We start from the raw sequence: 26435 nt of genomic DNA, 5'->3' as shown, positions 1-26435 counted from the left end.
GTTTGCATAGTTAGTTGAGTTTTTACCTAGTTTACAATAATTTTCTAATTCGCTTTTAAATTTAAGTGTATCATTCTCTCTAAATGCGATTGCTGTTAATTCATTATTTTCATTAAATATTTTTGTTACATTTCCATGAGATACAATTTTATTTTAAATCATCAATTTTCCATAACTAATTAAATTTGCATTCATTTCTTTCGCAAAATATACATTCTTAATATCTACTTTATTTCTCTTTCCGAATGCTTGAAAATAACTAATTACATTTCCGATTTTAGTCGCTTTAATCGATCTACCATCTCCGAGGTAGATATTTACCGGCTCTTTTAAAGTAATACATTTTTCAAAATATTCATCATTATTTATTATGTGGTCTGTACAACCGCTGTCGAGCAGCCACTTTATTTCGTATTTACTTATCTTATTTAAATTTACGCCGTGCGCTGTGTGAGCCACCGTCGCTAACCAAGCATCCATTCTTCCGCTGCTTTGCTGGCTCGTGCTGGCTGCCTGTTGCGGAGTTCCACGCCATCTTCCATAATGGCTCCTTCCGCCTCTGCCTCTGCCTCGACTACGTGTCGAATCTTGCAAAGTTTCCTTGTTGCGTCCATCTTGTCCGCCATCTTTGCAATTACGTGAATAATGTCCAATTTTTCCACACTTATGACACGCTCCTTTTTTATTTACAGCAAACACATTTGATTTATTACCTCCTTGGTCATTGTTTTTTATCTCTGCTAACTTAATTTTATTTTTAATATAATCAGCCGTTTGATCTTCAACTTTCAAAGCATCTATCAAATCACCTATATAACTATAAGATTCCGGCAATGTATTCAGCATATAGTTCAACTTTTCTTTCTCACCAATTTTAGCACCCGCGGCTTTCAGTTCGTTTATCGACTTTTCAAAATCACTAAAGAATGATGACGAATCACTATAATTGTTCAATTTCATTTTTTCCAACTTGTTTCTACACACTATCTGTAAAGCCGTTGATTCTCTCAAATACATGCTATCAAATTTCTGCATAATTTTATACGCGGTATCCTCTTCGCATACAAATTCCAACTGCTTATTTGAAATAGCACTGTATATATGATTAATTGCTTTTAAGTCTTTTTCATCCCAGTCATCTCTATCTGTAGCGACCTTTTCTCTTTCAACCACTTCATGATACTTTTTGAATTTCAAGTACATCATTATTCGTTTTTTCCACATACCGTAGTCTTCTCCATCAAATACAGGAATTGTTATTTCACATTTACCTGCCATTTTGTCTTCGTACTTCTCGAACGTTCCTTCGTGTTCAGAATTTTCACGCACAGGCCTGGTTTCTTTCTTGACTACCGGCTTATCGGTTTCTTCCATATAACCACGTGTTTTAAAGTCCGGAATTTTAATCTATTAACATCACAGTTTTATCACAATTTTTCCACAAAACTTTTCTAGTCTTTGATTATTTTTTTTTTTTTCGATAACTCTGAGATATTTCAACTCTCCCCGTGGCTCCTTTTTCAAGAGCGGCACTAAGAATTCCTTCTACGTTCCTCGAACGGTAACGAAGACAAAAACTTTTAGCAACCACGCTCTGCTACCATGTTAAGGAAAAAGGAATTTAAGAAAAGGTTAATTATTATATATACCAGTGATTTACTAAGTCACTTTTATTATCTATCTAATGAAGCGTGTGTGAAACAGGCGATAGCGAAACTCCTACTGCCCCACCATATCGTCGCGCGTCTTTCTCTCGTACGAACTCTCACATACAGACTAGGTAGGGAATCGTACATGTGTGTGTGGAATATCCACGGTCCCAGATGTGTACAATATACAATGTATATTCTCAACAATACACTTCAATCTATTAAAAATTGTTAGATACTCAGTTATTATATTTTACAATAAAATTTATTGATACAGAGATTTTAGAAATATCCAATCCATATGGAAAAAGAGATATCTTTTTCGTGATCATGATGTATGCAATTGTAATTTATTTTTCAATAATATTTTAGTTCTCAGTTCTGATGAAAACAAAGTTTTATATAAATATTTATTAAATTAATGTACTTCTTCATCACAATGGGTCCTCACAAAAGCTCCTCCGATAGCAGAGAGAGCAAGAAGACTAAATCCGGAAAAACTGCAAATCGCACAAGCCGAATTTCAGCAACTAGTAAACGAAGGAATCTATCGCCCGTCCAAGAGTCAATGGGCGAGCCCTCTGCATATGTTACCGAAGAAAAATGACGAATGGAGGCCATGTGGAGATTATAGACGATTAAATAGCGTTACGGTACCAGACAGGTACCCCATTCCACATGTACACGACGTCACGCAACAATTTCGTGACTGTAATATATTTTCCATAATAGATTTTTCAAGAGCATATCACCAAATTCCGTTTGCTTAGGAGGATATAGAAAAAACTGCAGTAATAACCCCTTTTGGTTTATTCGAGTACACAGTGATGCCTTTCGGCTTATGTAACGCAGCGCAATCATTCCAAAGGTTTATGAATATAGTGTTAAGCAAATTAGATTTCTGTGCCTGTTTTGTATTTGTAATTGTAGCGTCTAAAAGTAAGGAATCTCATGAAAAACATCTGCGTGCAATATTCGATAGACTTAGGCAATATGGACTAACAATAAATATTTCTAAGTGCAATTTCTTTCAAAATAGTGTAAACTACTTAGGTTATAAGATAGATAATAAGGGTATAGCGCCGTTGGATGAGCGAGTCCATGCTATACAAGACTATACCAAACCAAAGACTGTTTCAGATATGCGACGTTTCCTTGGGGTAGGTATTTTTTATATAAGGTTCTTACAAAAGGCTGCAGAATGGCTTGACTCACTTAACAAATATATGATAGGTGCCAAGAAGCACGATAAAAGACTGATGAAATGGAATCAAGCATCGGAAGAAGCTTTTAAGAAAGCCAAAGAATCAATTCCCACAGCAACGTTGTTGGCATATCCGAAAGAAAAAGCAATATTAAAGTTAAAGACGGATGCTTCCGATAAAGCAATTGGAGCAGTTTTAGAACAATTCTGCGACAACAAATTGGAACCACTAGGATATTTCTCAAGGAAACTGGAAAAAGCGCAAATTAGATATAGTGTTAACGATAGGGAATTATTAGCTATTTATAAGAGTTTTTCAGATATTTTGTCGAAGGAAGAGAATTAATAATAGAAACCGACCATAAACCATTGTCATACGCTTTTATTTAAAAATACGGACAAAGCAAGCCCAAGACAAGCCAGACAGTTGGATTACGTAGGACAGTTCACTTCCAAGATTGTTTACGTTGCTGGAAAAGACAATGTGGCAGCTGACGCTATGTCAAGACTGGAAACCATAGACATGTCAGTCCTAGTATCGACAGAAGAGCTAATGGCAAAGCAGCAAGAGGATGACGAACTAAAGAATATTTTGGCAGAAGAAAAATGGAACCTGCAGAAGATTTTCCTCGATAGCTCTGATAAATACATATATGGCGACATAGTAGGAAAAAGCATAAGACCATACGTTCCGGTCTCTTTACGGAGGCAGATTTTTAAGAACGTACACAATTTGTCACATCCCAGCGGCAGAGTAACAAAACACCTTAAAGGAAAAAGCTTCATGTGGCCAAAAATGAACAAAGATATTGCAGAATGGTCAAGTACATGTGTAGCATGCCAAAAGTGCAAAATAAGCCGTCATAAACAAACCACAAGGACGTTTCGAACATGTACACATAGATATAATAGGTCCATTACCAACGATTAAAAATATGAGATACTGCCTAACTATGATCGATAGGTTTACTCGATGGCCAGAAGCAATTCCAATGCCGGACACCTCAGCAGATACAGTGGCAACAACATTCTTTTCGCAGTGGATCTCAAGATTTGGTTCTCCTATTACAATTACAACCGATCAAGGAACGCAATTTGAAAGTCAACTATTTGAAGCGTTAACCAAATTAGTCGGAGCGAAAATAATTAGAACAACAGCATATCACCCTGCATCAAACGGAATGATAGAAAGATGGCATAGATCACTTAAAGCAGCAATAATGTGCCATGAAGAAAAAGACTGGGTAGGAATACTACCAGCAGTGCTCTTTGGTTTACGCACAAGCCTAAAGGAAGATATGAAAGCTTCAAGATAAAACTCAAATAAGAAAAGATAAAAAGAAAGTAGAGAAAAAAAAGTAGCAGGAAGGATAATAAGAGAGAGAGAAAGAGAATAATAGAAAAGAATGAAATATACAAAATACAAATTTCTTTATGCCCGAACATAAAATAATACGAAATAGCTTTTTACATTATGAATAATATTGATTTATTAGAAAAAAGTAAAAAAAAAAAAGAGATTTTTGTGTAAACGTATAAAAGAAAGAAAGAAATGCTTGCCATGAAATGAAACATGTGTGCAGAAAAAAAAACGAACAAACAAAAGAAGAATATGTAAATGTAAAATATTACATTTATTTTTTATTCAAATGTCTTCTTGTGTATAAAGTAGTCGTACGATTAGAAGAAAAAAAAAAACGTAGTTTAGTAAGTTTGTTAATTAGATTAATGATAAATTTAGACAAAAAAAAAAAAAAAAAGTAAAAAAAAAGGGCAAGAGTTCAAAACAATAAATTAGATAAAGAATATTGTATTGGTGCTTTTTCTTCTACTTATCTTCTACTTTTAATACCATTTTTTTGATCTTGCTTTCCACGATTTCATGGATTCATTAATGGACCAAAAAAAAAAAGAAAACTAATTTTGTTAGAAGATTAATGAACTGTAATATACTTGAAGTACTTAAAAATACTTTTGACAATAATTATCTAAATGCAGGGATTTTCTGCTATTAATTCAAAATGAATATCATTCACTGCCACAAAGAAAAATATATTTCCCTGTTTCTTTTCGAGTTTCACTGTATACGAACAAAACCGTAAAAAAGAAAATATATATCTTCTCTAAGTAACGATACTATTACTGTAAAACACCTTAGGAACTCGTGATGATTGAAGGTAAACAACAAAAAACAGCTTTATTTTAACAAGTAAGCACAATACGAATATTACAGTATGTAGAAATGTTACAAATATACGAATAATATAAAATAAGACGAATAATACTAATAACACGAATAAGACGAATAAAACGAATAAGACTAATAACTTCTAACAACACGAATAAGACGAGTGGAACGAATAAGACGAATAATGACGAACACTCGACTCCCGATCCTTAGTAACAGTAACTCTAATAGTTCTAATAACAGTCCCCACAGTCTCCTTCTTTCCACGCATTTATAGTCTAATAAGTAACACCCCTTTTGGAAAGAGTAGGAGATTCTTAGTTCGATTGACCAATAGCACAAGGGTGCAAGGTCCAAGCAAAGTCCAAGGTCTACATATGTTTTTCGTTAGAAGGAACAGTGTACAAGGAGATCTTTATCGGAAACATAAAACCTAAACAAATATTTACAATTGCTCGCCGGATCCGACGAAACATGTGGAATTTTATAACCCTCACATGTTATTGATACCTTAGGTTTTATGACCGAATAACCCTTTCCAATATTTCCTTTTTTAACAATAGATCTTCCTAGACACATGTCCGTATACGATGCAGGTGAGAGTTCTTCACATCCTCCCACCTGGAGTTATCAACTCCACATACACGTTATTATACTAATTTTCAGAGTAAAATAAAAATACAAATTACGCAGAGATTACGCTTTATAAAAACAAGGTTTCTTACTGATACGTCAACTTCGCGTTTTTACTATGTCTGTCGTATCGCATTCCGTCTTAGGTTTACACTCTTTTTCTCTGGCATTGGTAGAAGTAATTTTCTCATTCATTGTCACACTTTCGTCCTCTACATTCATACTATCTATATCGCTCTCGACTTCCAGCGGATAAATACGTTGTAACGGTCTCTTTAAACTCCCTTCTTTGGTTCGCAGAATCGCGACCCTCGCTGTACCGTCACGACCCATTATCAGCCTTTCGATTCTAGCCAAAGGCCACCCGATACGTTTTCGATTGTCGTCGCCTATCATGACGACATCACCTGGTCTCAAGATACGAGATTCTTTTACGTCGCCTTTTAAAACTAGTTGACTAAGATATTCTTTTCGAAAGCGTTCCCGTAAATGTTTTATAAGTTCTTGCTTATATCGAATAGCTTTATCAAAATTGATTCTTCTACTAATATCTACATCTGGACATTCAGATTCTCTAAGATCTTGCAGAAACATGGCCGGGGTAAGAGGCCTTAAGTCATCCGGCGAATCCGACACGTACGTCAAAGGACGCGAATTTATGGTGCGCTCGCAGTTAACTAATACAGTATACATTTGCTCGTATGTGAGGCACGCTTTTCCCAGAATTTTTCGCAGAATGACTTTTACCATACCTATTAGGCGCTCCCACCAACCTCCCCACCATGCTGCAGTCGGTGGATTAAAGATCCAATTTATTTGTTTTGCGGAGCTATACTTAGCGATTGCATTCCAATTTAATTTTTCGAACATGTTATTAGCTCCAAGAAAATTCGTGCCATTGTCACTATAAATGACCGATGGTCGACCGCGGCGACTAATAAACTTATCTAACGCATCTAGAAATGCCGCCGTCGACATAGCGGTTACGAGTTCTAAATGTACGGCTCGATAGACCGCGCAAGTAAATAAACAGATCCAGGCCTTCTGTCGCCCGCGTAAATATAATGGCCCTGCGAAATCTACACCCGTTATTTGAAACGCAGCGGCGTCTTTGACTCGATTCTGCGGCAGAGGGGCGGGATTTTCTCTCATTGGCTTAGCACCCTGTCTTTTGCAAATAACGCATTTTGAGATTATCTCCCGCACAGTTTTTCTCATACGTAATATCCAATATTTTTCTCTTAATTGACACATCACAGTCTGTACACCAGCATGATTCATACTCTCATGCGTTTCGCGAACTAGCAGTTCCACAACTTTATGTCTGCTATCTAATAATATTGGACACAAAAAAGAGAAATTATCATTTCGCTGTATTATCTTCGTTTTTAATCGTAGTAACCCATCAGTATGCTTGAACACTTTAATCGCTGACAATTTCGGATCGTTTTTCGGTAAGAACATATCGTGTTGCAAACATTTTAATAATTTTATTTCTGTTTCTTGAATCTCTTTGTAAGTCAAATATTTGGTTCTTACATCTTTCTTTATCAAAAAATTCTTGAATCTAATCATAAAACATAAAAATCTTAGATATTTACTATATGAGGAGAACCTGTTTACCAAGTTCACATCTACACATTTCACATTAAGCATCGTGAGCTCAGCTGACTTCTTGAGCTCGCTATTTACCTCACTTTCGTCAACGACACCTTTCGCACACGGCCAGGTGTCCCGATTCCCGTACAACCAATCCGGTCCCTCCCACCAGTGCGAATCGTACAATTGTTTTGCTTGACAGCCGCGCGACGGTAGATCGGCTGGATTTTGAGGACCGGGTACATATTGCCATGTCCACGATTTTGACAAATGTCTAATTTCGCGTACGCGATTCCACACAAATACGCCCCATTGACTATCACGATTTATCCATGTTAACACAGTTGTCGAATCGGACCAACAAAAAACGGGTATATCTTTACAACTAATGGCCTGTAGAACATCTTCAGTTTGTCGACTACCTATGCAAGCGGCTAAAAGTTCAAGACGCGGTATAGTCGAATTATCTGGTGCGATTCGCGCCTTCGCCGCCAAAAAATGCAATTTTACTTCGTTCTCGTTCTCTATACGTAAAAACGTTACCGCAGAGTACGCTGATTGGCTCGCATCACAAAAGGTATGTAGAGAGAAAACGTCTTCACCGAAACTTCTCGGTAATTCTATTTTATTTAAGTAATGTAGCTGATTATACCACGTAAAAAATTCCTTATGTGATTTCTCATCTACTGGTGAATCCCAATCGTATCCCGATTTACACAATCTTTTCAATATTAATCTCGGAATTATCATCACCGGTGCTGTGAACCCGATTGGATCAAATATCTTATGTGAAATCGAAAGAATCTTACGTTTTGTTATCTCGTCACTAATCTCGTCAATCAACACAGTGTTAACCGATATCGTATCGCGGGCTTTATTAAACAAAATCCCGAGCACCCGAGTTTCTTCTTTCTCCGAGTTATCATGGGTATACTCCCACCCTCGTAATTCGAAACCGCCTTTTTTCATTATCGATGTTGCTTGTTCAATGAAGGTCTCCAACTCCGCTGGTGATTTAACACTGGTGACGCAATTGTCTACATAAAAGGATTTCGATAACTTTTCAGTAATATATTTTGGTATCCCTTTTATCTGAGAAATGTGATACTCTCATACTGCACCTAATAAAAATGGACTACTAGTGAGACCGAAAACAACGCGTCGGTGACGTAAGGCAATAAGTTTTCCTTTCGCGAACCATAAAAATCTTAAATAGTCACGATCTTTCGGATTAATTTCAATTTGAAGAAAGGCCTTGCGAATATCTGCAATTACCGCTATATTGTCTTCTCGAAATTTTAATAAAATTGCAGGAATTAACTCTATAAGATTTGGCCCTTTTTCAAGACACTGATTTAGAGAAGGAAAACCCTTCTCGCTCGCAGAAGCATCAAACACCGGCCGCAGTGGAGTAGTACTTCCAGACTTTATGACGTGACGATGAGGTAAATAGTGAGCTCGATCATTCAACTCGTTGTCCGGTACAACTTCAATTATACCTTGTTCGAGCCACTCCGAGAATACTCTATCATATTTTTCCAGATACCCATCTTTATTTAATTTTCTCACCGTATTACTTAATCTACTTTTTGCCATTTCTAAATTACGCGAAAGAGGCGCGTGGTCATCGACCCAGGGTAAATCAACCGTGTAACGTCCGTTTTCGGTTATAGAGACTGTGCTTAAAAAATTTTCTTTTACTTTTTGTTCATTCATTAGCCGATTATTTTTCTCAATGGGATCTCGTATACCTATAACATCCAATTTCCAGAGATCCGAAATGTTTGCTTCACTCACGAACATTGACAACTCACTAATCACATCATCCTCCTTGGTTACCTTAGGTGTTTTACCCATGATAACCCAACCTAATCTTGTTTCAAATGCCGACAAACTCTTATCTACATCGAGTTTTCTTCCTGTAAAAAGCTTACCAGCTACGTCCGCATCTATTAAAACATCGATTGTCTCGCTCGAATCATCGACATTTCTTTGTAAATCTGTGAGATTAATATTATTTTTCTTCAATTTCTCAATCCAGGGAGCTTTTTTGATCGTCGGTATATCAGTACAAATAGTATCCTCATTCATTACTTGGAAATTACATGAATATTTTCCGTCTAAACTTTTCATTCGAATCAAATAAACATCATGTTCCTTGGATTGAGAACTTACACCGCCGAAAAGTGCATGAGATATCTCTCTCTTACCAAGCCTCTCGTATTTCAAAAACTTTGCCACTTCCGAACGAATATACGATCTATGAGAGCCCTGGTCTATGACCGCACGCATAACCTTTTCTTTTGAATCCGAATATATAACAACGCGAAGAGTCTGTAAAATTACATTCGGCATACAACTAAAATTTGAGAGATTTTGCTCTACGTTCGCTTGCTCATTCGCTTGTTTATTCAACGAATCATTTTTACTCACAGTCACGCTAGTAAATTGATCGCGCAATCCCGGACACATGAGCATTGAGTGACGTCTGTCACACCATCCGCATGAAATTTTTACTTTACAATTGTTGAGGAAATGAGTAGGTTTAATGAGTAGAACGCCGAGCAATTGCAGTGAGTGGTCAGATTTATTTAAAATGCGTACGAGTACACCGCGTGTCGGTTAAGATTTAAACTGAGTGGCCGTTGAGCGGACTACGTTCCGAACATTCACTGATAATGTTATACTGAGTGGACTTGAGACGGCGTGATTATATTAATCTCTTTTGAATCGAACGATGAGGATTATATTAATCCCACTGAACCTATGACTTTGTGAGAAGACGTAGACAAAGCCGAGAAAACACGTGTGAATGGAACGAGTCGACGTGAACTAAATAAGAGAAGACGCGTGTTGTACATGCGATGACAAAGAGATGACTGACTGAGAAGCCGGCGTCACGGCGCTTCTTCACCGCCGAGATGAGTTATGGCGAGTCTGCATTTAGCGACAACTGTAGCGAGTTCTGATTGGGCAAATTAATTCCCAAACATTTCCGCCCGCCATCAGCAACGAAGTTGATGATGAGTTATGCTGCCTTGTGAGCGGCCACTGGGAGGACTGCGAGCTTGGTGATCGGCCTGGTGAGTGTTGTGGTAGCCGTCTTCAACGATACCACCCTGGTGAGTCCATCCTCCCCTAGCAGCAATTTGAGCACCCTAGCCATGGGCCATTTTCCTGGAGGCAAACGCTCATCAGTAAGGAGAACGAGAGAACCTACCTTAATCTGGTTGTGAGCGTGATGCCACTTTGAGATGGATGGTAGTTGTTGTAAATACTGAGTTGACCACATGTGCCAGAAATGCTGAACTCGTTGCTGAATGAATTGCCATCTGGAGAGCCGGCTTGCTGAGATATCCAAGAGTGAGCCTTCAGGGACAGCATTGAGTGCCGTTCCGATGAGAAAGTGCCCTGGAGTGAGCACTGAGATGTCTTCTGGATCTTCACTGAGCGGTTCGAGTGGTCTGGAGTTGAGAATGGCTTCAACTTGAGCTAGGAGTGTGGAAGTCTCCTCATACGTGAGCAGTGTGTCTCCGACTGATCTTCTGAGATGAAACTTCAGAGACTTGACTACTGCTTCCCATTTCCCACCCATGTGGGGGGCTGCAGGCGGGTTGAAATACCACTGTGTTTTGTCTTGAGCTAGCAGAGAAGAGATCTCCCGATGTCCTGAAGAGCTTTCTGAGAAACATTGCTTGAGCTTAGCTTCAGCGCCCAAGAAGTTGGTGCCACAATCAGCGTAAATGTCTGACGGGACACCCCGCCTTGAGGTGAAGCGTCTGTACGTTGCAATGAAACCCTCTGCTGAGTAATCTGAAACGACTTCGAGATGAGCGGCTGAAGTTGATAGACAGACAAATACACAGATCCAACCCTTATGAGTCTTGGAGCCACGTCCCTTCCAAGTCTTGAGCGTGAGCGGTCCAGCGTAGTCAATGCCTGTGTGAGAAAACGGGCGTGATGGAGTGACTCGCGCCAAAAGTAGTTGGCCCATCAGTTGCTGAGCACGGATCCCCCTGTAACGAGCACACACCACACACCTGAGAACATATGACTTCACTGGAGCTCTTCCTCCGATGATCCAGTAGAGTTGTCTGATGAGTGCCAGAGTCGACTGAGTGCCTTCATGCATCGTTTTCTTGTGAGCATGGGCGATGATGAGTTCTGAGAGCCTGGAGCTACGAGGGAGAATAGCTGGATGTTTTGCCTCGTACATGAGTTCGGACTTTGAGAGGCGACCGCCCACCCTGAGCACACCGCCGGCATCAATGAATGCGGTGAGTCTAGAGAGTGGATGCGAACTTGGCAGCTGAAATCGTCTTGAGAGCACTGAGATTTCTTCTGAGTAGTACGCCGATTGAGTGGCCTTGACCCAAAAGAGTCGTGAGTCTTCCATGCTTTTGGCTGAGATAAAGGCTGCTGGTGTCGAGTCAAGCTCTCCTGAGAGCCTCTTGAGAAATCTATTGCAGAGAGCTGTAACTCGAAGCAACCTGTTGAGCGATGAGTATCGATGAATGAGATCCCAATGATAACTCAGAGAAGATCGTGCCGTGTGATGCGCAACACGAGAACGAGCTTCTTGCGCGCATGAGTCATCAGGAGTTGAATCGATCTGAGCTAGCCATGATGCCACTGATTGAGTGAGCCATGGTGGTCCTGTCCACCATAGAGAGTGCTTTTCCAACTGATCTGTGGTTATCCCACGCGATGCACAGTCAGCTGGGTTTGATGTGCCAGGCACAAACCTCCAATGAGCGTTCCTTGAGAGTTCCTGAATTTTGATCACGCGGTTGCATACGTAATCTTTCCATCTTGATGGATGAGCTTTGATCCACGTGAGAGTTACCTAAGAGTCCGTCCACAAGGTTGTCTTATTTATGATCATGTTTAGAGTAGCGCAAACATGATTCATGAGCGTGGAGAGTAGCAGCGCTGCTGAGAGTTCTAACCTCGGGATGGTTAGCCGCTTGAGAGGTGAGACCTTCGTTTTTGAGCAAATAAGAGAGACCTTGGCGCTAGTGGACGACGAGTTAACAATGAGATACACAACAGCTGCCATTGCGAATTGCGATGCATCAGAGAAGCCATGTAGTTCAACAGCTGAATTAGAGAGAGTGTTGAACCAACGTGGGATAGAGAGCCTGGCCAGGCTAATAAGATCTTGTCTGATGCTGAGCCATTGTGAGATGAGCTGTTCCGAGAGTGGTTCGTCCCAGTCGAGATTATGCAACCAGAGAGCCTGAAGAAAGATCTTAGCCTTAATTATGACTGGAGATGCGAAGCGTAATGGATCAAAAAATTTGTGCTACTTCTAAGAGGACAAGACGTTTCGAGTATCGTTTGGAGGGAGAAGCCGAGATTGTTGAGAAGTCAAACCTGTCCTGTTGAGGTGACCATCGAATACCAAGGATTTTGGTATCGCAGTCGTTGAATGAGATGCCTGAGGTCTCGCCAAGCTCAGACGAGACCTCTCTCAACAGTTCCTGAGAAGTAGAGTGCCACTAAGCCAGCGGGAATCCGCCCGCATGGCAGAGCCGTATGAGTTGTTGAGCAGTCTCCACGAGCTGTTCCACTGTGTCGGATCCTCCGAAGATGTCGTCAACATAACGCCCATGAGTGATCGGTTTGACAGCAAGAGGATACTGAGAGCCTTCGTCTTCAGCAAGCTGAAGGAGCGTTCGTACAGCCAGGAACGGTGCTGATTTGGTTCCATACGTGACTGTAGTGAGCTGAAAATGAGATTCCTCCTGCTGTTCATTCACCCACACGATGCGTTGCAGATCCTGGTCATCTGGATGTATCTTGATTTGCCGGTACATCTTAGTGATGTCAGTCGCAAAGAGATACTTGAGTTGACGTATCCAAATGAGCAAGTCAAAGATGTTGAGCATCAGATTAGGACCAGCGTGCATGATGTCATTGAGCGAGTGACCAGTGGAGCTGGCACTTGAACCGTTGAAAACAACCCTGAGCTTCGTGGTGGAGCTGTCTGGCTTAAGTACCCCATTATGAGGCAAATAGTAATGTGGCCTTCTACCAACTGAGATGTCATCGAGCTTAAGCATGTGCTGAGATTGTTCATACTCTCGCATGAACTGAGTGTACAATCGGTCGTACTGAGTGTCTCTGCCAAGTCGCCTGAGATTTCGTTGGAGCGATCGATGAGCTGTCTGATAAGAATCTCCCAGGACTGTTGGGGGCGATTTGAGAGGCATCCTGACGATGTAACGCCCTGTTAAGTCCCTTGAGTGAGTGGTCTTGAAGTGGAGCTCACACTCTTGCTCCTCAGGAGTAAGCGATGAGTTATCCGATGATGGAGGTTCTTCTTGGACCCAGAACCGTGTCAACAACTCTTGCAAGGACGAGTTTGATACCTGAGAGCTGCCGAGATGAGTTGTCCTTGCAAGCGTGACCGGTGCCTGAATTGGGCCTATGACCAACCACCCAAAGACTGATAATTGAGCAATGGGAGTTCCTGCTGAGTACCTAATGATATTAGGCCTAATGAGTTGGCCGTAGAAGTCTGCTCCGATTATGACATCTACTGCCCTTGGAACGAGAAATTCTGGATCAGCTAGAGGTAAACCCTTCAGGTGTGGCCATTCGGGTTCCTGTTGAGTCTTTATGGCCGGCAGGATGGTGGTAACTGTTTTTAACACGTGAGCTGAAATTGTCACCGTGAGTGGTCTATACCTTGATTGAAGGTTGAGCGTGACAATTCCTCTTGTTTGAGACGTCCGTGTTCCACCGACACCATAAACGTCCAGCCTTAAGTGCCTTCGTTGTAACTTGAGCTGCTAGGTGAGCTTTTCTAAAATGAATGAGACTTCTGATCCAGGGTCGATGAGCAGACGAACTTGAGCTGTTGAAGCGGCTGAGACGACTATTGCTGTTGCTGTGGCCAGCAATGTGAGATGACTGAGATGACTGAGATGGGCTGAGTTAGACGTGAGATGATCACAACTCTCAAAGAGCTGCTCTGAGCTTAATGCTTGAGAGGACTTGGATGAAGGAGCGGGTGTGCTAGAAACCTCCTGAGCGGTCTGATGGTCATCTCCTGATGGTTCGAAAACGATTGAGAGGTCTGCACCATGCAACAGGGTATGATGGTAGTTGTTGCATGATTTGCAATGCATTCGGCTATTGCACCTCCTTAAATTATGCCTGCCTAGGCAATTGCAACACAGACTTCTGTCTCTGATCAACCGTACCCGTTGGTTGACCGAATAGCTTCGCATCCTTGGGCAGACTGCGATGTAGTGGTCTTGCCCACAACAGTCACACGGATAAGCAGCTCGTGACTGAGCAGGACGAGAAGTCTGATGAATAACAGACCTTGATGAGCTGACTGGGGGCTGCTGAGAGGCCTGATGTGAGCTTGTCCGAGTAGTCTTAGCCCCTTTTGGCACATTGGGTTGAGCAGGCGTGGATGAGGATTCTATGGTCTCCAATGTGCGGGCACGAGCGACCAGAAATTCGGTGAGCTGGCTGAGTGTCGGAAATTCATCTGTAGATGCAAGAGATGTCTCCCACCTCTCGCGAGTGTCCTGATCGAACAGTCCAGTGAGCAGAGTGACCATGAGGCAATCATTATTGCTCTCCACTGTGAGTGTTCTGAGTGCCTGAGTGGTCTCATTAATGATGTTGACCATTTTGGTCAGTGAGGTGGCTTGGCGCCTCTGCATTGGTTTGAGGTTGAGCAGTCTTTCCAGTTGTGATTTTATAATGAGGCGTTTGTTCTCAAACCTTGATGTGAGCAAGGTCCAAGCCGAGTCGAATGATGAATTGTCAGGCGTGATGTTGGCAACAATTTCATAGGCCTCACCCTGCATCGCTGATTTTAGATACTGGAACTTTTCCAGATCACTGAGATCCGAGCGGTCTGCTATCACTGAGCTGAACATGGCCTTGAAATCAGGCCATTTCCGGCAGTCTCCACTGAATGTTGGCACTGTCAATTCAGGGAGCCGGGAGCGGGCACGAGCACTATCGTCGGGTGAAGGAGTGGGCTGAGTGTTCTGAGTGAGTCGTTCCTTAAGGGTTCATTCTGGTTTATAATTTTGAAAAAATTAATTTTTTTTTTTTTGCATTTTTCGAAAGTAGACATATGTAGAATTATCATACAAAAATTTTAGAACGATCCGAGCAGTCTAAGTATATTATTTTGCGACCAAAACACAGAGATATTACAGAGAGAGGAGACAAACCATAAACGGTTGTTTAAGTGGAAATGTCTCTGCATATTATTCAGAATGGTGTAGGAAAACAAAACTAGTATTCAGTTTTTTTCGCTATATTCTTTTTTTGGAAAGGTTTTTTGGTATTGGTGTGCATGGTATAAATATGTTTTGCAAACTTATGGACCTCGGAAAAGGTTTAAGTATCTCTGCATATTATGGAATCGTTGACTTTATACTAATCGCGGTCAATACTGTTTTTAACGTAGTGTCGCATAAAGCCGTCACCGAAGAGCAACTCGAAAACAAGATACGAGGAGAACCAGAGGATATTCTGTCTGATTCTGGCTACGGCTCTTAGGCCAAAAGAGGATTCTCTTCGTTGATTGGAATAGTTTCTCTAATTTTAAAATACAGTGGAAAAATTGTCGTCGTTTCTATAAGGTCAACTTACTGTAAAGGATGTGAGATGTGGAAAAGAAAAGTGAAGGAAGTAAACTATCTTGCCTGGTACGAACAGCATAAAACGCATTGTACGATAAACTATGAAGGTAGTGCCGGGAAGATGGAGGTTGATGGTATCGTGGAGATGTTTCTTCGATCACTCAAGAAGTTCTCCGTAAAATATGGTTTTTATATCGGCGATGGCGACACGAAAACTTTTCAAATGTTGCTAAATGTTTTTCCCTACGGCGAAGATTTTGTTATCAAAAAATTCGAGTGTATTTTACATGTTGCCAAACGAGTTTTCAACCGTGCTAATGAAGCACGAAAAGCACTGATTCAAAAGAGAAAAGCTTTGAAACAAGCGGAAGCCAAGAAACCTGCTGCAAAAAAAGGACCGAAGAAAGTTGTAAAAAAGAAAAAAGTTATTAAAAAAAGTGTTCCAGTGATTAAAACTCAACGATTGACTATAAAGTTGATGAAGGAATTGTCAACTAACTATGGGTTAGCTGTTCAAAGAAATAAAAATTCAATTGAGAACATGAGAAAGGAAATTTGGGCGGGGTACTATCACAAAATTTCTACTGATGATGACCCGCAACATACATACTGTTCTAGCAACTGGTGTAAGTATCGTAAAGTTGAGGCAGCTAAAACCCTTGATACTTATAAACATCCTCCTCCTCTCGCTAAAGATGTCCAAGAAGTATTAAAGCCAGTGTACGAAGACCTGACAAAACCAGAATTGCTTGAAAGATGTTTAGGTGGCAACACTCAAAATAATAATGAGTGCTTCAACAAATGCGTTTGGGCTATGGTGCCTAAACATCTATTAAATGGTAAAAAAATTGTGGAAATAGCTTGTCAATTGGCAGCTTGTATATTTAACGAAGGTTTTGATCCAATACTAAAAATAATGCACGTTTTGGAGATAAAACTTGGCCCTATCGCAGTCAATTACGCTAGTCACCGCGACAACACGCGTGTGCGTTCAGCCAATCGTTTGAGCGGAGAATCTTTAAAAGAGGCCAGGACACAACGAAAAAAGGTTAGAGTTGAAGAAAATGAGTATTTTGAAGAAGCAGAAGGCATACTGTATGGTGCAGGCATCGCAGAATAAGGTAGAGTCAGACTTTTTAAAAATTTGTTAAAAGAAACTTTAAACGCGTTTTTCTCGAAACAACGTTTTTTCGGTTGGCGGGCATGATATCTCCAAAACTACTCAACCGATCCTTCTGAAATTTTAACCACATACTCTACACATGAATGGCTATCTCGCATGCTACAACCAAGTCAAAATATTAATTTTTACTATTTTTTTTTTACAAAAAACTGCGAAAAAAATCAAAGATTTTTTTTTTTTTTCGAAAAATGGCTGTCATTTTGTTTTGCTTTCATAAAAATTGATAGTTTTAGCATACCCGATAGCCATTGTCATACTAAATTTAAAACCGTTTAATTTTTTTGTTTTAGACCACCCGTTCTCAAATTTCGCTGCCCGCCAACAGCATACCTTTTTTTTGACGGGTTCACGTTTGTCAGCCATTTTGGATGTCAAAAAACGTTAAAAACAATAAAAAAAAATTTTTTCTTGTACTTCTAGAGTGTATTTATCATACCCAACAACTTTCATATGTATATGTATCCTACTAAGCCTAAAAAAAAATCGTGAAAATAGCCTTTTTTCTCGGCGTAGAAACCAGAATGAACCCTTAAGTCGACCAAGCAGTCGTTTTGTCTTGATCATCAATTTTGTTTCACTGATGTTAACCGTTTCCGTGAGGTATGAATGGCTCATCTGGTTGGGAGGCCAATTACATACCAGTTGAGCGTGCTCTTGGCGGAATGATCCATGCAGCTCTTCTAGCTGCTCGAGCAACATGGTCACCTCTGTCAGGGTGATCGATTCGGATGGGTCACTAACCTGACTAAATATATCCTCTATCGACACGAGGATCTCCCTTTGTGCCTGCACCCGTAACGTGAATTCTGTCGTGAGTGCCGCAGGCGATTGGCTTCTTGACCGGGTGCCTTGGCCATGAGTGGACGTCGAGGGTACCGTCAGGCTGGTCGGTTGAGCTGTCTGAGAGATCGGTTGATCATCACCACTGCTTGTGGTCTTGGCCTTTTTCTCTTCATCCCGCACAAGCACTATTGTGATAATTAAATGAGAAGTCTGTAGAGATGGTCACTGTTTAATTGAGATTGTACTGAGAGTCACTGATAATAAGTAGTGCCAATGAGAGAACAATGTCGCGATAGATAACGGCACTATTTAGTAAACACCGCGAAAGAGATGACAATGCCCCGCTACTCGGGAGTGAGAGTGGGGGAAGTGTTCGCAGGTCGCGCGAAGCGAGTGAGACGACACGTACTCGCAAGAGAGATGGCTTTATCCCACCCTACTCGAGAGTGAGAGAGGGGGGCGGCTCACGCGTCACACTAACGCGAGCGTGGCACTATTTCTCGTGACGTAAGAGCGGGCGTGAGACGGCACTACGTCACGCGTAGCCACACAACTTGAGATGGAACTATTTCGCGCGAAACAAAGCGACTGAGATGGCACTACTTTTCCGAGTAAGAGAAGGCGTGACACAGCACTACGTCACGCGTAAGAGCACTACTTGAGCTGGCACTACTTTCCCGAACAAAGGAAATGAGATGACGAAATATACCGCACACAATGAACTTTACCGATTTTTATAAATCTGCGCTGCAAATGCTCGATCCGGCTCGAAGGACCAAATGTTGAGGAAATGAGTAGGTTTAATGAGTAGAACGCCGAGCAATTGCAGTGAGTGGTCAGATTTATTTAAAATGCGTACGAGTACACCGCGTGTCGGTTAAGATTTAAACTGAGTGGCCGTTGAGCGAAATACGTTCCGAACTTTCACTGATAATGTTATACTGAGTGGACTTGAGACGGCGTGATTATATTAATCACTTTTGAATCGAACGATGAGGATTATATTAATCCCACCGAACCTATGACTTTGTGAGAAGACGTAGACAAAGCCGAGAAAACACGTGTGAATGGAACGAGTCGACGTGAACTAAAAATGAGAAGACGCGTGTTGTATATGCGATGACAAAGAGATGACTGCCTGAGAAGCCGGCGTCACGGCGCTTCTTCACCGCCGAGATGAGTTATGGCGAGTCTGCATTTAGCGACAACTGTAGCGAGTTCTGATTGGGCAAATTAATTCCCAAACAACAATCTTTTATCAAATGATTCCGTTTTAAGCATCTAAAACAACATCTTTTTTCTTTAAGTAAATCTCTACGCTTTTCATACGGCCATTGTTTAGCTTTATCGCAATCTACATTTTCGTGATCTGCGCCGCAAAAAATACAATTTTTTACCTTTCTCTCACCCGAATATAACGCGCTCGCACTCGGTTGCTTCACCGACGAACTAACTTTGTCCTTACTCTTGTACTCGTCCTTTCTCCCCGTCGCAACCTGAGACTTGAAGCCGTTGATCGCCATGCTGATTCTTTCTTCATTTGCAACCTCTGCCTTCAAGAATTGTAGAAGTCTCGACAGACGGTCTGTAGTAGAACCACCCTCGGCTGCGTCGTCATACGCCCCTGAACTCAACGGCGAGCGTTGCCACGTCCTCAGGATCTCTTCTGGCAGCGAGGACTCGACGAGCGGATAGAGCATCGTTGCACAATTATTTGTTTTGACACCAAGCGTCTCGAGAGCGCGGATTTGCGCCGATATCTTATCATACATGGTTGAAACACTTACTTGTCTTCCTTTATTGGTCGCATTCTGTAATGCTAATGAGAGCAATTCCCGTGTATAAAATTCGATTAGTAGATCTTCTCTCCCAAAGCGATTTTTAATGCTCTCGAAAGCTTTATCATAATTTTCGGCTGTGGTAGGAGATCCATTTACTATATCTTCAGCCTTTGAGCCTTCTTCCATCATTTGTTTCAAATATTCTAATTTATCCTCTTTGGAAACAGACTCATCTTCATGAATTTTTTCGAAAATGCGACCAAAACTGAAGCCACGTGCTCACGCCACCACCATACTTTACCACTTTTAAGAGTGGGCGTTTGAACGGCTTCCCACTTTGTGCTGCTGTCTGGACCGAATTCGCTTCCCGTCCAATTTGAGTACCATTACAGGTCTGAAATTTTAACCTCCCTTCCAGAAACTTCTGTTTGTACGCATCATGAGCTTCCATTTCAGCTTCAATCGCTGCCTCCTCCGCCACTTCTGATAACAGCTCGATATATTTCGTATTAGCTAGTTCCAACTCCTGCATTTTTGATTCAAGCAGTTGCCAGGCCACGAGCCGTTCACTTTGGGAAACAGTCGCATTACCACATTTCATGGAGAAGGCGTTCAAGCTCCTTGTAAAAAGCGTACGTTGAACCGTTCTTTGTTTCTTCGCTGCTTCCATTTTGAGGTTAAATAACACTTACTATCAGCACAATTCTTCAATCACCACCGAAAGGTCCTGTCACGGTCGCCAGAAAATGTGTAAAACACCTTAGAACTCGTGATGATTGAAGGTAAACAACAAAAAACAGCTTTATTTTAACAAGTAAGCACAATACGAATATTACAGTATGTAGAAATGTTACAAATATACGAATAATATAAAATAAGACGAATAATACTAATAACACGAATAAGACGAATAAAACGAATAAGACAAATAACTTCTAACAACACGAATAAGACGAGTGGAACGAATAAGACGAATAATGACGAACACTCGACTCCCGATCCTTAGTAACAGTAACTCTAATAGTTCTAATAACAGTCCCCACAGTCTCCTTCTTTCCACGCATTTATAGTCTAATAAGTAACACCCCTTTTGGAAAGAGTAGGAGATTCTTAGTTCGATTGACCAATAGCACAAGGGGTGCAAGGTCCAAGCAAAGTCCAAGGTCTACATATGTTTTTCGTTAGAAGGAACAGTGTACAAGGAGATCTTTATCGGAAACATAAAACCTAAACAAATATTTACAATTGCTCGCCGGATCCGACGAAACATGTGGAATTTTATAACCCTCACATGTTATTGATACCTTAGGTTTTATGACCGAATAACCCTTTCCAATATTTCCTTTTTTAACAATAGATCTTCCTAGACACATGTCCGTATACGATGCAGGTGAGAGTTCTTCACAATTACCTTATAAAAGCGGTTTATCGTACCGCTATAAAATTCAGGATTGGGCCAGATACTTTTTAAGGGGGGGATGTACATTTTGAGAAAAAAAATTGATTTTTTTTTTTGCATTTTCTAAAAGTATATCGTTTCGAAAGTATTCTGTCAAAATTTCATAAAGATGTGACCTTTATTTATGGAGATATTGTAGACGAAAGAAATAATATGTAATTCTTTCTTTATTTTATCTCCTGTTTAAATACGCTATCGTAGACGATAAGATTATTATTTTTTTCTTCCTTCATTTTTATTTTCTTTTTGAATATTCTATTGAATTTTTTCGTCAATTGAACGAAGAACACCGAGGTGTACAGACATTAAAATTTACTGTAGCTTTCTTACGTAGTAATGTATATTTCTTACAAAATGTATTTACATAAAGTAACTAGAATGTCAAGAAGTGGTTATTCTGGGCAAATATCGCGGCCAAAAAAGAGGAAGCAGTATTTCAAACCAAAGGACAGAATCAGTGCATCTGCGAAAAAACTGAAGACTAGAAGTGGCTATGAAGAACTTAAAAAATACTATGATAGAATACAGAATTTTGAACTTTTTAACAGTGTTTTCTACTCTTTCAACAATTGTAAGTTGTACAAAGTGTAAGGAAGAAATAAATTTTCTAGTGGCAAAAGAACACGGCCTTGGTTTTAATCTTGCTGTAGTATGTCAAAAATGCGGTACTCAATTTATACCTTCTTCGCCATACATCGGAACTAGCTATGAAATCAATCAACGAATCACATTAGCAATGCGTTTACTAGGTGTTGGTTTCAAAGGTGTTACGAAGTTTTGTGCTTTGATGGATATGCCGTATTTTGTAAAGCAGGCTACTTATAAAAAGATACTAGAAAACATATACTTGGCATCTAAACAAATAGCTGAATTTTTCATGAAAAAAGCTTGTCAAGAAGTAATCTCTGAAAATATACTAAAAAATCCTAACAGCAAAGAAACTGATTTGACAGTGCACTGTCAATTGGTATTGCGTCATATATCGCTACCTGTCAATTTAACAAAGGTATAAATGGTCTATTAGCTGTCTTTGATGCGTTAGGAGTTCAACTTGGGTCTCATGCTCATAAATTTGCCGCTGACGAAGACGAGATTCGAATCAAGAAGTCAAATAAACGCGCTGAAGAAAATACAAAGGAGGCAAGAAAGGCTCGACGACAAAAAAAATGCTGAAGTCGAAGCTGCAGACAAGGAAGAAGGTACTTCATATGGTGCTAAGATCGATGAAACTATATAGGAAAAAATTTCATTAGGTAATATACTTTTTTTAAACATTTTGGTGTTTTCAAACTTTAAACGCGTTTTTCTCGAAACTATATTTTCAAAGTCGGTAAGTAAGATATCTCACAAACGGCTTAACCGATTGCTTTCAAATTTTAATCAGTTATTAAAAGTATAATAGAGAACAGATTGAACGATCGGTTTTTTATTTTTAATTAATATTTTTTTTTAAGCCGATAAATAGGCGTTTTTTTTGTGAAAAAACAGAACTTTTTTTTCAAAAGTGCGCCATTTTGGTAAAAATTATTATTTTTAAAAAGATGATCCAGTAAAGAGATTCTTTACTCACCGCAAACCATCTTTTTTTTTGGGGCATCACGCAGATTGATTATAACTCGGTTGTGTCTCAATATTTTTACATAAAAAAATTACTGTATTATCTTTATACATGTATATTTTGAACTAAAGATGATTCGTCAAAAAATATAAAGCCAGTTTTCAAAAAAAAATCGTAAAAAAAAGCGTTTTTTCGGGCCTCTAAAGGTATATCCCCCCTTAAAAAGACTTGTATCATTCTCTTTTTATAGCTGTATGGTAAACTGCCTTTGTGAGTTATAAAATAGAGATGTGTCTATTACATTGTAATGAATATTTTTGAAATTCTTGAATCATTCTCTGAACCATGACCGATCAAAATGATCTCAGCAGTTATTAATTTCAGTATTTTTGCTGCACGCTCTTGAAACATGTTGTTGCATTTGTAGAAGTTTGCAAAATAAATGAATATTTTGAAACAATTAACAATTGTTATAAAAATATATGCTAACAAAAGTCCATGTGAATAATGACCCATTCGGTTAAACTTGTAGAAGGACATCTCTTATAATTTTGCCTTCTTCTTGCTCTGTCTCTCTTTTCTTTCTTCCCTCTACTGCTACTTCTTTCTTACTGTTTCTTTTCTTTGAAGAATATATTCAATCGTCAAACTCACTTGAATCCCTAAATTGCTACATAATATAAATTTATTAAAATTAATATATATTACAGAAGATAATTCAATTATAATTGTTGGGAATATGTAAGCAAAGGAATGTCATCAACTATTGATGTGCAGATTAACACAGGTACTAACCGAACCAAACAGACATATAATATTCACATGATTAAATAGTGCTTAACATATTTCTTAATATTCTATGCAATACTATTTTATATATTATATATTCTATGTTTATTTTATATTTTTATATCTAAATATTTATAGAAATTAATTTTAGTTGTTTCATCATTTTGAAATCTTTCCTTCCCCTCGTTGATTACTTGTCTTTTTTTTTAATAATTATTTAAATATTTCCCATTTTGGTCTTTTTCTTTTTTCTTTTTGAAGTTTCCTTAATTTTTTCAGTTTCAGTAAAAAACTGTAAAAACGGTAAAAACGGCGTACTGCAGGAAGAAAGACTTGTTCGTACAAAGATCGTACACAGATCATACACGGATCGTACACGGATCGTGGTGGTGGTTCTCGAAATTTCGATTCACTATTCGATTTTGATGACTAAAAAAAAGAAAAAAGGTCATCAAGTTTTCGAAACTCCAAATTGGATCGTACATCTTGAATTTTGGATCGTACAAGGCCTCAGTTATCGTACGCGTACAATAATTATCGTTCGAATGGGATCGCTGCAGTGAGTGAGATCACTGGCCGTGACTATTGTCACCTAACACTTGACGATCGCTATGTACGTATTAAGGTGCGATTTCATGCTGACTTTTGACGCGCTAGCTTTGAGCGTCAAATTGGACCACATTAGGGATCCTCTAGGAGGGACGCGCCTTACATATTGCTGGGGGACAGGAACTCGTATAGTCACGTGATTGCGCGCGAATGATTCAAACATTTTAGTTTGTAAGCAAACGATAAGTTATAGGTTAGGTTTGTACATTTATACTTGTAATTATTAAATGAGGGAAATAAACTTACACTTATAGAAAATTACTTAAAAAAAACAAAACAATGAAATATAAATATCACAATAAAAACTATAAGTATTCCAAACTTAAACTAACAACAACCGTTATTTATACATACTAAAGATAAACATGGATGCCCGATGCAACGGAAGCTGTCCCCCCCATATTTTCAGCCTAGCAATGTGTATGGCGCGTCCCTCCTATAGGGTCCCTAGACCACATTATATAATTTCGATTGAAGTGCCATCTAGATAAGAAGCAGCGATAAAGCTGAAAATATTTGAGCTTTAAATTAATTAACGCTGGTATCATTTACTTGACGCTAAAAAAGTTATATTGAACCGAATTACAATCGATATTGTGAAGCAGTTTTAAAATACTTCAGACAGGCAGTTGCTCTTGTTAGATATTATTTAATAATTATTTATGAAATATTATAATGTATAACATATTATGGATTTTGAAGAGGTAATACCTATACCAATTCTCTGTTTCATATAAATTAAACAAATTATTTTTTGCTTTGTAAAAACATTAAATACTACATTCTAACCTATTGATACTCATAAAAATATAAACAAATATTGTAATATGCCTAACATGTTATACAAAAAACAAATGGTCATTAATAAATTGTATTGATAATGTTCATCTTTTAATATTTAGGAAATGCGAATTGTTTTTACATGTGGTGTATGTGAGACCATTTGTGACGACTATGTCGATCATGAATGTTTAAAAAATTACAGTGATGTCCATATAGACGAAAATTATTATTTTTTTCCACTACTAGGTAAGTTATTAAATATGTTTATACAATTAACTGTGTTAAAATAATTGAAGCGTTGTCATTTACATCATTTTGCAGATGATAAAGTAACAATAGTTTGTCGCGCATTGTTACCGAATGGCAAAAAAGGCATTATTCATGAAAAATTATATCCTACCAATGGTGAAAATGCAAGTCCCAATACAGGAGAAATATATTTGTAGTTAAATTATAATTTCTATCAAAGAATTTTTGTTTTTGTAAAAAAGAAATGCCTAATATCTGAATCTTCGACAAATTTTAATGTTGTGAAAGCTTCGCCTACCTCTAATTAAATAGAACGATTTGAAATGATTCAAAACGATTTGAAACAAATACAGTTGACTAACATGTAAATATACAAAAAGTATGGTTCACATCATTTTGTTTAATCAGAGATATTTCTTGTAAATACAAACACTGTTTTAATTAAAATGGTTTATCATAGATAAAAGTCTAAATACATCAATTAACACTTTGCCGTCCGCACGATTCGTAAATGTTTATTCGCTTGGCGCCGGCAGCGCTAATTCGGATCATTTGACTTGTCGCCGGCCGTTCTTGAAATTATCAGGAGATTATAAATTGTTAAGTTTTACTAATCTCATCGTTAGTTCTCATAAGTTCTCAACCCTGTTCCCCTAATTTCATGAATTTTCGAAGATATACATATGTAAATAGATACAAAATTTGTTTCTTTTATATATTTGTTTATTTGCATTTTCTTCGGTACTTTGTATTTCTCTTTCGTATGGTACGCAGCAAAACAGTCTCCAAGATGTAAGGCAACTCCACAAGACTTGCACATTAAGATTGTCATTTTTCTTTTTCTGTTTTTGGAACATACATGACAGTTTCTTCGTTTTCGTTTATTCGTTTCTGTCAGACAAGGCGTAAATATTTGTATCGTCTCTTTCGTCTGTCATAATAAAAGGGCACAAAAATTTATACAAATAAAAACTTGATGACTTGTGTAACTTATTATTATTGAAACAAAGCACTAGCAGAAAGCAAAAGATACTAAAGTGCTGTCGCCGCCAACTGAGCGATGCTGTGCACACAACACCAACGTGGCGTCGCCGGCTGTTGGCCGCTAATTTGCACTCGACACCACTGCAGTGCTGTCAGATCGTGGGTAAATCTTACCCTCTCCCTGTGCCACTGGGATTGCACACAATGAAAGTTTTCCATGTCCGTGTGTTTGGGATGTCGAAAGAAGTCGAGTGTAAACGAAGTTGGCGGGCACGTCTGAGTGGCACACTATGAAAGCTACACCGTGTCGTCCGAACACATGGACACGAGTCGCTTTCATAATGTGCCACTTCGTGGCCAACC

At 39.2% G+C, this 26435-nt stretch overlaps 5 protein-coding genes across 5 annotated transcripts; 1 reads left to right on the top strand and 4 right to left on the bottom strand.

Moving 5' to 3' along the window:
* Positions 1-5428: 5428 nt before the first annotated feature.
* LOC107073711 (uncharacterized) lies at positions 5429-9751 on the bottom strand. The gene is made up of 6 exons (XM_089169870.1): positions 9707-9751; positions 9025-9607; positions 8395-8949; positions 8083-8310; positions 5792-8031; positions 5429-5662 (listed from the first exon to the last, which is right to left on the bottom strand). Exons 1-6 carry the CDS (start codon positions 9749-9751, stop codon positions 5429-5431), a joined length of 3885 nt encoding a protein of 1294 aa, XP_089025996.1.
* A 550-nt stretch (positions 9752-10301) lies between these two features.
* LOC149033827 (uncharacterized) lies at positions 10302-11669 on the bottom strand. Its single transcript, XM_089179480.1, has one exon. The coding sequence runs from the start codon at positions 11667-11669 to the stop codon at positions 10302-10304; it is 1368 nt and encodes a 455-aa protein (XP_089035606.1).
* Positions 11670-12774: 1105 nt separating this feature from the next.
* On the bottom strand, positions 12775-15177 carry LOC149033826 (uncharacterized). The gene is made up of 2 exons (XM_089176547.1): positions 14131-15177; positions 12775-14067 (listed from the first exon to the last, which is right to left on the bottom strand). Exons 1-2 carry the CDS (start codon positions 15175-15177, stop codon positions 12775-12777), a joined length of 2340 nt encoding a protein of 779 aa, XP_089032673.1.
* Positions 15178-15808: 631 nt separating this feature from the next.
* On the top strand, positions 15809-17605 carry LOC149033825 (uncharacterized). Its single transcript, XM_089179383.1, has 2 exons — positions 15809-17015; positions 17368-17605. Exon 1 carries the CDS (start codon positions 15920-15922, stop codon positions 17012-17014), a length of 1095 nt encoding a protein of 364 aa, XP_089035509.1. The 5' UTR covers positions 15809-15919; the 3' UTR covers position 17015; positions 17368-17605.
* A 1436-nt stretch (positions 17606-19041) lies between these two features.
* Positions 19042-19830, bottom strand: LOC149033824 (uncharacterized). Its single transcript, XM_089171378.1, has one exon. The coding sequence runs from the start codon at positions 19828-19830 to the stop codon at positions 19042-19044; it is 789 nt and encodes a 262-aa protein (XP_089027504.1).
* Positions 19831-26435: the final 6605 nt, after the last annotated feature.

This window comes from Polistes dominula, unplaced genomic scaffold (assembly GCF_049000335.1).
Source record: "Polistes dominula isolate Pdom_NZ unplaced genomic scaffold, Pdom_raw_medaka contig_333, whole genome shotgun sequence".
In the NCBI taxonomy this organism is placed as follows: domain Eukaryota; kingdom Metazoa; phylum Arthropoda; class Insecta; order Hymenoptera; family Vespidae; genus Polistes; species Polistes dominula.
The sequence above is the reverse complement of the archived record's forward strand: the minus strand, read 5'-3'. Positions and strand labels throughout refer to the sequence as shown.

Excerpts from the sequence above, each read along its gene's own strand:
- LOC107073711 (XM_089169870.1), bottom strand. The coding sequence starts at position 9,751 with ATGCTCATGTGTCCGGGATTGCGCGATCAATTTACTAGCGTGACT. Across the intron at positions 9,608-9,706 it reads ATCAATTTACTAGCGTGACT|ACTCTTCGCGTTGTTATATA; the intron begins GTGAGTAAAAAT and ends GTAATTTTACAG. Across the intron at positions 8,950-9,024 it reads CTGGAAATTGGATGTTATAG|TCTCTATAACCGAAAACGGA; the intron begins GTATACGAGATC and ends TTTTAAGCACAG.
- LOC149033827 (XM_089179480.1), bottom strand. The coding sequence starts at position 11,669 with ATGGAAGACTCACGACTCTTTTGGGTCAAGGCCACTCAATCGGCGTAC.
- LOC149033826 (XM_089176547.1), bottom strand. The coding sequence starts at position 15,177 with ATGTTCAGCTCAGTGATAGCAGACCGCTCGGATCTCAGTGATCTGGAA. Across the intron at positions 14,068-14,130 it reads CAGCCGCTTCAACAGCTCAA|CTCAAGTTACAACGAAGGCA; the intron begins GTTCGTCTGCTC and ends CTCACCTAGCAG.
- LOC149033825 (XM_089179383.1), top strand. The coding sequence starts at position 15,920 with ATGTGGAAAAGAAAAGTGAAGGAAGTAAACTATCTTGCCTGGTACGAA.
- LOC149033824 (XM_089171378.1), bottom strand. The coding sequence starts at position 19,830 with ATGATGGAAGAAGGCTCAAAGGCTGAAGATATAGTAAATGGATCTCCT.